The sequence below is a fragment of the Battus philenor genome, unplaced genomic scaffold, assembly GCF_028537555.1.
Source record: "Battus philenor isolate CCGP_79_NKW_IND1 unplaced genomic scaffold, ilBatPhil1.0.hap1 SCAF_7, whole genome shotgun sequence".
Lineage (NCBI taxonomy): Eukaryota > Metazoa > Arthropoda > Insecta > Lepidoptera > Papilionidae > Battus > Battus philenor.
This window is the reverse complement of record NW_027181737.1, coordinates 5,114,523-5,125,443: the sequence shown is the minus strand read 5'-3', so window position 1 is coordinate 5,125,443 and position 10,921 is coordinate 5,114,523. Positions and strand designations below refer to the sequence as shown.

General features: G+C 32.5%; 1 protein-coding gene and 1 long non-coding RNA gene across 3 annotated transcripts; both read right to left on the bottom strand.

The window, feature by feature from the left end:
* Positions 1–239: 239 nt before the first annotated feature.
* On the bottom strand, positions 240–2,520 carry LOC137931323 (uncharacterized). The gene is made up of 3 exons (XR_011108957.1): positions 2,439–2,520; positions 405–590; positions 240–325 (listed from the first exon to the last, which is right to left on the bottom strand). It is a non-coding gene; the product is annotated as an uncharacterized lncRNA (long non-coding RNA).
* An 859-nt stretch (positions 2,521–3,379) lies between these two features.
* LOC137931041 (rh5-interacting protein-like) lies at positions 3,380–10,379 on the bottom strand. 2 transcript variants are annotated; one of them, XM_068774437.1, is made up of 9 exons: positions 10,259–10,379; positions 9,595–9,789; positions 8,431–8,643; positions 7,656–7,844; positions 7,297–7,512; positions 6,314–6,511; positions 5,762–5,950; positions 5,068–5,280; positions 3,380–3,560 (listed from the first exon to the last, which is right to left on the bottom strand). In XM_068774437.1, the coding sequence occupies exons 1-9, from the start codon at positions 10,296–10,298 to the stop codon at positions 3,418–3,420; spliced, it is 1,596 nt and encodes a 531-aa protein (XP_068630538.1). In that variant the 5' UTR covers positions 10,299–10,379; the 3' UTR covers positions 3,380–3,417. The 2 variants fall into 2 exon arrangements, with proteins under 2 accessions (XP_068630538.1, XP_068630539.1); XM_068774438.1 differs by having other exon boundaries at positions 3,380–3,557.
* Between the last annotated feature and the right edge of the window lie 542 nt (positions 10,380–10,921).

Below are 10,921 nucleotides of genomic sequence, written 5' to 3'. Positions count from 1 at the left end.
AGTTAATATCAAAAGTGCGAAAGAAAATAGGGAGTTTTAGTTATTTTTATATATATGTTCTTGTATTATACGTGTTTTTATCATTAGAAATTATTATACTAGTATATAAAGGACATATTTATAATTGAAATAAAGTTGTAGCTAATAACATTAATTACGTAAAATTCGTAATAAGGTTTTTATATACAACAAATACGCATACAGATTCAATTCCAAAGTTCTATTCTAAAAAAGAGAGTAAAAAGTGGATGAGAAAACCAACATAAAATATGTTTAGAGGTTTCATATTTTAATGAAGATTTTCAACTGTTATTCTGTAAGCGATCTGAAAATAAAAAGAAATGTTTTATAGTTTATATCGGTACAAATAAAGAATCCTATGAATTTCATTAGTTTTTACTTACCGCAATCATTTTCTGAGACACAATTTTCTTTAAAATCTCTGTAGAATCCATTTCTACAAACGCATCCGACTCTGCAATAATCTTCACTTTTCATAGTACATTCAACGTTTCGTGTTTGACAAGTTTTTTCTGGGCACGGAGACTTACAGAGTAAGATTTCATTTGATTTTAGACATCTCATTGGATCTAGAAAGCGGCATATATAAAACGATTATCAGTATTAAAATTAAGTTAATATTTGTAGAACAAAGACAAACCGGCGTTAACCGTGGCTAAAATATCATCATATCAGCAGCAGATGGACACCCATCGCATAGCAAAGTCTTCCCGCGACCTTTCACTATGTTATAGGCCCACCTAGGGGGACCTAGCTAAGCCGCGTCTACTAGCCCGTGGTTACCACTCGAGAACCCTTCGGCTCCAACGATCATCGGTTGCACAAGCAATGTGCCCCGTGAACTGCTACTTTAGACAAGCAAATCTGCGGACAACGTCAGTGACCGTGGTTCTTCTGCGGATATCCTGATTTCTGACTTTACATTTTGACTAAAGTATAAATATTAAATTGTGATATTTTTAAATTATTATATTGTAATAGTTTTAAACATAAAACTTTGGTATAACTGGAAAGAACAATAAATAATCTTAGATAACTACTTATATTAAAAAAGGCAAAATTAACAACAGCTAATTTTGCCTTTTTTAATACAGGAAAAGACAGTACTGTACAAATACAGGAAACATCCTGAAACCGTAATAATTTGGCAACATTTTTTATTTATTTATTCTTTGTTATGCTTTCGAAATAAATGGAAAAAATTTTCAGTAAATAAATTTAAATGCAATGGGCTGTCTTTTTGCAAACAACGATATCTTCCAGACAATTATTGGACAGACTTAATTAACAATAAAAAATAGTGGGCAGTCTACTAACATGGAGGGCGTTAGTAATGAATGTACATACATGTACATAAATACTTTCGTAAATACATAAATTACACAGTAAAAATTGGTCCACTCTTGGCCTTATAAATATTGAAATTCGATCATGTCGTACCAGTTTTCCTTATTTTTGTTGACATCGTTTGTAGACATTTTATGCCTGTTTCAAACCCATCGTCAGATAAAATTTGTTGTTTTCCTCTTATGTTCATGACATTAGATAAAATAAGCAAAATAAATAAATTAGTACTATCGCAAATATAACTAATTGGTTTATTATTTACATATTTCCATAACAAATACGATAATCCCGATTTAATACTGATTACAATTTTATTGCTAAAATACATGCACAAGGTATCGGGAATTAACTTTTACGTATTTTTCCATTCCGAAATATCATTACGGCAAGAGGTTAAACAAGGATTCAATTATTTTATGAGAAAACACAAGAGACGGTTCGAGCTTTTCTTCTAAAGCCTTTAACGTTACAAGCTCTGCTTAAAGACAACAATCGTAATCGAGACCGGCTTAAATTTTAAAAACGGACCATTTTAACGACTTAATTGATAAAATAACCATTCAAGACACTCGGTCATTCGCCAATAGGCCCATTACTTTTAAAAACATTAACTTTACTTTTGTCAAAACATTTCTTCATGAAATAAATGAGCTTATGTAATTAACTTAACCTGGCTAGTTACTATCATAAATAGATGAAGTCGCAGAACCTTCTTAAAACTTTTTTGCTAACCTGCCTTTAATATTCCATAAGAGAACCACAAAAAAGTAGTTGAAGAGCCACATGTTTCTCAAGAACCAAAGTTTGTCACCTCTGATCTAGTGAATAGAATACCTACCACGTGCCACGATATGTCCCCTACTGCTGGTAGTATCAAAAGCAGGTACTAAACGATTTATATTACATAAACAAATAATGATACCATACAGATATCAAATAAAATGATTATATTTGAAATAAAATGATAATGATGTTCAATAAATTTAAAAATGAAATGATGCCTGAAAAAGCAAAACATTTTATACGATAGAACTAATTATTAAAAATTTGAAAACAAAATAAATACAAACCTGAATTCGCGTACTGCACCATGATAAATAATGAACTGCAAAAAAGAATGCTCAAAAACGTATGCATTGTTCCTGCTGGCCGACAACTAACGCAAGGTGTCAACAATCGTTGGCTTTTAAATGAGGTAAAATAGAATTGAGATAAAATGCAATACCGAGGACATTTGTCCTCTTGTTTATTACTTATTTAATTACAAACCATATCCGGCGGTAAGAATTAAATGCAAGCCTACCCAAAATTTACTTTCTCTTTGTTTTAAGCCGTAAATACAAGAAACACGAAAAACTATAAAGATTTTTTTCAAGGTCTTGTGAAGTCATAGAACTATTTATTGAAACGTAAAAACACTCATTTCTGGTCCAGCTGAAATCCCAGAGTTCTACGGGAGACACAAAGGAGGTCTACGCTAGCTTGACAAAAAAAGTTGAGGGTTCACAATTCTCAACCAAGAGTTCATGAAAATTTGTCAGCTTTTGATACTGAAGAACTGAAATGTTGACATTTCTACTGAAATGTGGGCATATAATATTTTAAAAAGTTCAACGACTGTAAGATATAAAACTCACATATTCTTTATTAGGTGTTATCTATCTGGTCTTCACGTGTCGAGTTTTGAAATATGGTAAAAATGCAGCTGCGTAAAGTCCACAGTAAAGAGTTAAATTTTGAAAGTGGTCTGCGAGGAAACTCTTTGAACCTTTACCATAACAATTTCACTACCGTTTCAATCTTTATATTCGTCGTCGCGTACTGTCGTTTAACTGCTGGTGGTAGATTTCCAATTATACTGATTCGTCTTTCTCACTTTTTCAATATTTCAAATGCTATGAAATAAAACTATTGGCTTTTTAACACTTGTTGTAAAGTTTGCTATTATTTTTTTTAGGTAAACAAACACAGTTTAATATTTCAACAGTTTATTAAATGAACGAGAAATGACACAGACAAAATCATTTTATACGTGTAACCTTGTAGGTATTACTTTCTTGTGAAATCTTCGTCAGAATCCATTTCTTTTTCCGGAACAACATCGAGGATGTACCAATATTCGATATCGAATATAAAAGGAGTTTTACTGTTAGTCGATTCTGATACTTCATCAGAATCGCTGCATTTACCTACTGGGAAAAGAAAAAAAATTGTTATCTGCAAGAATTACATATGATGAACCAAATAGAATTAATTTTATACGAACTCGTCATTAAGATCTATTTATCCATTACTTAAGAACGGCTTACTGAAAAGTTGGTAAAAAAACAATAATAATTTGTCTATCGTTCTTTTTCTTTTTTGTACAAGTTTCCTAATATTTTGTGCAATTTTATTAAGGCAAAAAAAACTTTATAAAATTGCACAGAATATAATGTCTAGTAGTAGTAAATTAATCTATTTATTCCAGATTTAAAACCGTAATAAGATCGAATCAAGAATGAAGACATCTATAGACAGTTATCTACATAACCCTGTAGATTAGTAGAAATGGCACTGGGCAAATTATTAAACATGTTTCTGCAGTAAAAAGAAAATAAAGGGAAAGTGAAACTAAATCATGGAATTTGTGCACATACAAGAAATTTAATCGCTTAAATTGAACCTGTAGATAGTGAAATAACTGGGTAAAGGACGATATAATCTTTTGAACGGATATACGATGCTATAAAAGAATTATAAAAACAAGGTCGTTAAATTATTATAGCAAATATTTAAAGAAAACCGCCGAGATGTGTCTCTACCGATAAATAGTGCATATATCTCAATGGTTTTAGCATTAGAGCACCATAGTTAGTTAAAATACATAGTTTATGAAACGATTTATATGTCATAAAATCAACGAATTGTAGTTCCTAGTCCTTTAAGTGCTCTCGAATCGAAACACCAAAAAAACCGAGCTATAGCGCAATTTTAGCCTCCCTTTCATCACTGCATGGCGGGAAGTGTACAAATTGACCAAGAAGCTTGGCAGCTTCCCAATGAGGAATATCAAAATAGATTGCAAGCACTCCTAAATCGGAACACTGAATGGGTATTGTGCAATAGTCCAAGCTTGAAGTTCGAAGGCCCTTACTGTCAGTCATTTCATGGAGCTTTTATAAAAATAACCTAAAAAAGTTCTTCGGCAAGTGCCGGCTGTCCAAACAGGGGTCCGCATGGTGATAATTAATAAAACTGTACAAGCAACAATTGCAAATTCAAATTTAAATTCTAACATTCTTTACTCAATATGAATGAATTTGGACTCGTCTTGACGTCTAAACAATTCTAGCACCTGTTCGGATAATAAATTACTTAGACCTAAGAAGAACAAGCGAAAGAAACATTTGAGAGAATATACGTTTGATCTGCAGCAAACTAAAAGCTTGGCAACCTCGCAATGCGATGGAACCTGATAAGTCAATAAATAAAAAGCCCAACCAAGATCCCGTGGTAACTCTCGCTGTTAGTTCATGTACAGAACCAGTATTTCAAATTTAGCAAGAATCTGTTATAGATGTCCTGTTCACTATGTGACCGTGTTTATTTTAGTAATAACAAATGAAAATGAAATGTCACTGTACTTTTAGTACGCATTTCTCTGATATTATCTCATTAAACAATAGAAAGAAATATAAGCTATATAAATACATTTACCAGGAGGAAATAGATTTGTGTACTCAGGACATTCGACTTCTGGAATACATGGAGACATTGAGTTCATTCTCCGAAATCCTTCTTTACAAACGCAACCGGGTTGACCTCTTTCTTTCGAGTCACATTTGTATTGCTTTCCGAGAGAACTACAAAGATCAGAAGGGCATGATTTCTTGTCTGCTTTGTATTCTTCGTTAGGACCACACTTTTTATCTGAAAATGTACATTAATATAGTTTACTCGGACATCATCATCTAATCAATTGTAACCTAATTGTAAATTGTGTTTAAATCATAGATAATTAATTCCCACTAAAAATGCATAAAATATTTTCTGTTACGTAATTCACGTTAATTTTAGTACATATTTTTCAACGATTACCGAAAATTTGGAAAAAAATAACACTGGATGCAGGTTGCTTCCAACTAATCTTACTGGAAATCTATCGGGAAGGCTATATCTTCAGCATTGTACGTCCTACGGGCCAAGTGATGATGAGATACAAAACATTTTTTTAAATTAACTGTTATACAAAATTATTATATATAACTCAATTAATATATTTCTTTGCTATTTTTAACGCTAATATTAAACACCATTTCTATTTTGCTTTGGTTCACTTATCACTTTTCCATTGAAAATAAAGTATTAGTTATAAATAAGTTTTTGGATTTTTAATTGAAATCAAGCTTACCACACAAATCGCTCGTGACACAGAATCCATCAGAGTTTCGATAAAATCCATTATTACACAAGCATTTGTTTTGACAAACTTCGTCAGTGTTGTTTAGGCATCTGTAACGTATGTGACGACCTACGCATGTTCGAGGACGCGGACAGGATTTGACACATTGTATACTCTCATTGGGCTTTGAACAATTATCTAGAAAATTAAACATAAAGTGTAATTTAATACTAAGAAACGATATGTACTCGTATATATGTACAGATTTTAAAATGATTTGCTATAAATATGAAAAACTTAGGCACATATTTTTATTAATTTACCTTTAGAGAATTTGAGCAACTAATACAACTCTCAGACCTATAAATATAATCGTAATGATTATATATTAATAATGACGTGAAGTTAGTTAGTAACGCGTAACAGGTGGGTAACTACAAAAAACTCTATCTTAATCTAGATTTACCATACCATTTCATTTGCATTCATTTTTACTTTATTCTTTTATTTCCTATCTACATTTTTATTTAATTAGTATATATTACATATAAAATGATTTACCACTACATTGATCACCGGTAACACATTGTCCGTCTTCATTTCTGTAGAAACCGTCATCACAAACGCATTTATGTGTGCACGTCTCGTTTGCGATGTACAGGCAACTGACTTCTACAAAACGATTGTTGCAAGTTTTTGGCGGAGGGCATACTTTCACACATTTCAAAGATTCATGCGGTAGTTTGCATTCTGGTTTATCTGTAACATAATATACTATGCAATTAATTTTTAATTTTTAGTACCTATCAACAGCCTCTAAACATTTTGTACATATAAAAATAATTTAACACGTTATATGTTTTATGACCCACCGGCTAATCTGATATTCACCATACTGACATATGGCCGAGCTAAAATAAAGAAATCAACTATTTTTATTAATTGAAATTTATATTTTATACACATAAAATGTGCTTATTTATACATAAAATAAAAAAGTACCATTTTCTATCTAGTTAAAGCGACATATAAAAAGGCCTAAACCATAAGAGTTTTTAATAGATTTTAAAACCTCGCCGTTTAGTTAGGCGAACTTCTAAGTGCGTTTCGTTTGACGACTGTAAAAGTGACAAAATAAAGTATTACAAGAAGGAAACGTTCCCGATAAATCTTATACGAGTCTCAAAGGTAACACCCATCGCTTAAATGGTTCTGTGAAAGATGACTTACTGGTAGGCCCCCACCCCATATGGAGATACTCGATTTGTCACATAGCCTTCAGCGTGTAAATTATTTTGCACAGTAAAGTCAGACAACGTTCACGTTATGACAAGTAAGGAAAAAAGGAAGAGAATTGGTATAAAAAAACAAAGTAGGGTAATCATAAAGATCGTGTTAGCTTTAAATGAAGTCAAGGCTGTTTATTATTCCTGTTATATTTTAATAAACACTAAAGTTAAACCAAGCTCTTTAAACGGCAAGTCGCATGAGCGCTCACTGCTTCCTTAGTGAAACATACATGAAAATAAAAAAATAAAACTTACTGTAATCAGGCGAATTTTTTAATTCCGGACATTCTTCCATCGGAATACACGTTGAATTTAAACTCAATCTTAAAAATCCTGGCTTGCACACGCATCCTGGTTGGCCTACTTCATTTGAATCACATTTGTACCGTGCCACAATAGAACGGCATGTTTCAGGGGGGCAAGTTTTTTTATCTGCCTTGTATACTTCGTTCGGTCCGGTGCATTTTTTATCTAACACCAATACAAAACTAGCAATTAATTATATGGAATAACATTTACAATACTATAAACACAAACAAAATGATATTCCGCCTTACAAAAACCAATCCACTTTTTGTCAAAACACCAGATTTTTGGCATAATTCAAAACTTACCACATAAATCGCTGGTAACACAAAATCCATCTGAATTTCTATAATATCCGTCGTCACAAACGCACTCGTCCTTGCAAACTTGTGCGGTAACGTCCGGACATTTGTAGCGGATGTGTCGACCGAAACAAGTTCTGGGTCGCGGGCATGACGTCGTGCATTTCAAACTCTCGTGGGGTTTAGTGCATTTTTCTAAAAAAGGTAAATGTGGTTATTTTGTTAATTATTTAATTAGGAAAATAATTTAAAAAATTTAAATTTATTATTTTATAATCTATCTTTTTATTGAAAATTATGGGTTTTAGGTATTGGTTAACGGTAACGGTAGATAATTATGACACTTTGAATTATATTAAAAATGTTACATGTGAACGCATCTTTATTTTTTATAATAGTTCACTGATACCATCTATGCGTTTCGCTTGATTACAAAAGTTCAGTTGATAGTGAGCTATATGTATCATCATCATAGTTTCAGCCGCTTCAACTGTTGGACATGGCGCCTCGTCCATAGATTTCCTATAAAACCGGTTGCAAGCAGCCAGCAATGGGCGTCTTCTGGTGACCGTTACAAGTTGTTTGTCTAACTTTTGAGTGGACGTCGTACTTGTGCTCGCCAGTCTGTGGACGCCATTTTAGAACCTTAGAGCCCTGCGGCTATCCATACTGTGCTATATGGTCAGCCTACTGCCACTTCAACTTGCCGAACAGATATGCTATGTCGGTTACTTTAGTACATACATTACTAAATACTTTTTTACGTATTCTTGATAATTACTTGGAACGTTGGGGCAGCTTTCGTAAGGTACACACCGATCACCATCTCGCCAGTAATTCTTCTTGCAACGACACGATGGCCGACATTGCAACGGTATACCGATGCGGCCGATGACTTTGCAAGTTCCGTCGGGTGTAGCGCGACTGCAATTATCATTCGAGCACAATGGACAAGGATCAAATTCTTCATTCACACGCGGACATTTGAACGATGCTGAGAAAAAAAAACAAAATTATGACATATATATATGATATATATGATATATATATATGATACTATAAGATATGCTTTAATATTTACATCAACATTTCATTTCAAGAAATTTTTAAGAAAAAATGGGACGAATTTTTAACAACTTCGCGGTCTTAACAGAGATACGCCTAAGATTACCAAGTCTTTAAGCTTTTTTTTATATTCCAATGTCTTTATATCCTGTTCTTGTTTAAAGCGATGATGCAAAATTCATCGAATTAACTTAGTCACCATCACTTTTTTTATAATTTTATACCCCGTGATAACACGTGAAAGACATATCTGATAAGTAATAAACCATTAATATGACAAAATAAGGAACTTAACATAATTAATACATACACTACTGCATTGTAGCTTTTTACAATAGAGGGTAAAATAGATTCGTCGATTAAACCAAAATATATTTGTGCTACTAGATAAACATATTTGCTGAGTGAGGGTGTTACTTTGATATTTATTTATTACTTTATTTTAAGTCTTATAAATTTAACACAAAAATATTACAATAACAATACAGAAGTATAATTAACAGTCTTCTGAGATTTTTTGCAGAAAACTTTGGATGTATTGTGTGTGACGTTATGTGACGATTGATACGATAAAAGAAGTACTACTAATAAAAATTTACTGATAATGTATATCATAATTAATAATAAAATAAGTAAGTATCAAACAAATATTGTATTAAAATATAATACGTAATATTATAAACTCATCAAATAATATATGAAAAACTTAAAAGAGAATCCGAAACGAACAAGGAAAAATAAAGGAACAAATCTAAGACAGTGCCAAGTAATGCAGCCTTAAGAGACCTGAAACGTTTTAAAAGAGATTTACTACGTTTTAATAAATAAGTAACTGAATCTTTAATAAGTTAGTGATTCTATTTGTACAATGTTAACTTACGACATTCTCTAGTTGGCACACAAGTGCCGTTATGTAATCGTCTGTAGTTGTTTCTACACGTGCACTTAGGCGGCGGACAGACTTTCTGGGATGTGGTCAAACACGCGCGTGCTTCCTTGTCGCTCGACGGACAATATTCACATGCGGGGGACGGACAATTGTTCATAATTTCATTTTCACCACACGTTGAATCATCTGAATAACAAAATTTTGAACATAGATAATTTAAATAATGTATATCTATTGAGACAAACACCTTCAGCTAAAAAAGGACAGGTTTGCTAGATAGTTTTGATGCCACTTTCGGGCGTCCAATAGGGTTGCGGTATGCTCTACTGTATTTTATTTAAAAAAAGCTATCGCATGACAAATTAGTTGTTGGCAGATGCAGTGATTTTGAACTCTCTCTCTTAAGCGCCAAATTCTTATTTGTACATTAAATATGAATTCCAATTTTCCTTGGTCATGCCATAACTTAAAAACGACTTAACAGATTTCATTATTTTTTTTTAACTTTCCTAATACTCTGCAGTTTACTAGTGCTACTTGCAATTATTATTATTATTAATAAACATTAGTTGACAGCAAATGAGTTATACATTCACCCCTTTAAACCATTTAAAGTTTGTACAAAAACGTGCATAAAATAGAGGTTTATACTTACGGTTATCGGGTGAGTTAGCTAATTCGGGGCATTGCTTCATGGGAATGCATGTAGAATTGGCGGCCAGTCTCAAAAATCCTGGTTTACAGACGCACCCTGGTTGACCAACTTCTTCAGGATCGCATGCAAATCTTGACACAATTGAACTGCAAAAATCATTTGGACATTTCTTTTTGTCTGGCTTATATTCTTCATTAGGATCTCCACATTTCTTATCTAAAAGAAAATAGTTATGAATTAATTTGCAAATAATAATTCAAAAGTAGTTAACCGACTTTAACAAAATATTTAGTACATTGCTACCGAAACCGCTCTACCGCGGCTTAGAAAAGCGTGGCTAGAAGGCCAATAAAGAAAGAGCATAAGCTCCGATGCCGCTAACGTTAACAAACATATCCAGAACAGAGTATAGAACTTTCGGTGCGATTAATTGTTGAAAATGTTATTTTATTGTAAAAAATATTAAACTGAGAAAAAAAACTAAATAACACGCAAAATCTGTTTTGCCCATTGATCATTATTCGATATATTTAGTGACTCCATTACGATTGTGTTGCATTTATTTATAATTAAATATGCCGAATTCATTACTAATGTTAATTTTATTTTACAATACGTCGAAAAAGTAGCTTACCACACAGCTGACTAGTGACGCAAAATCCA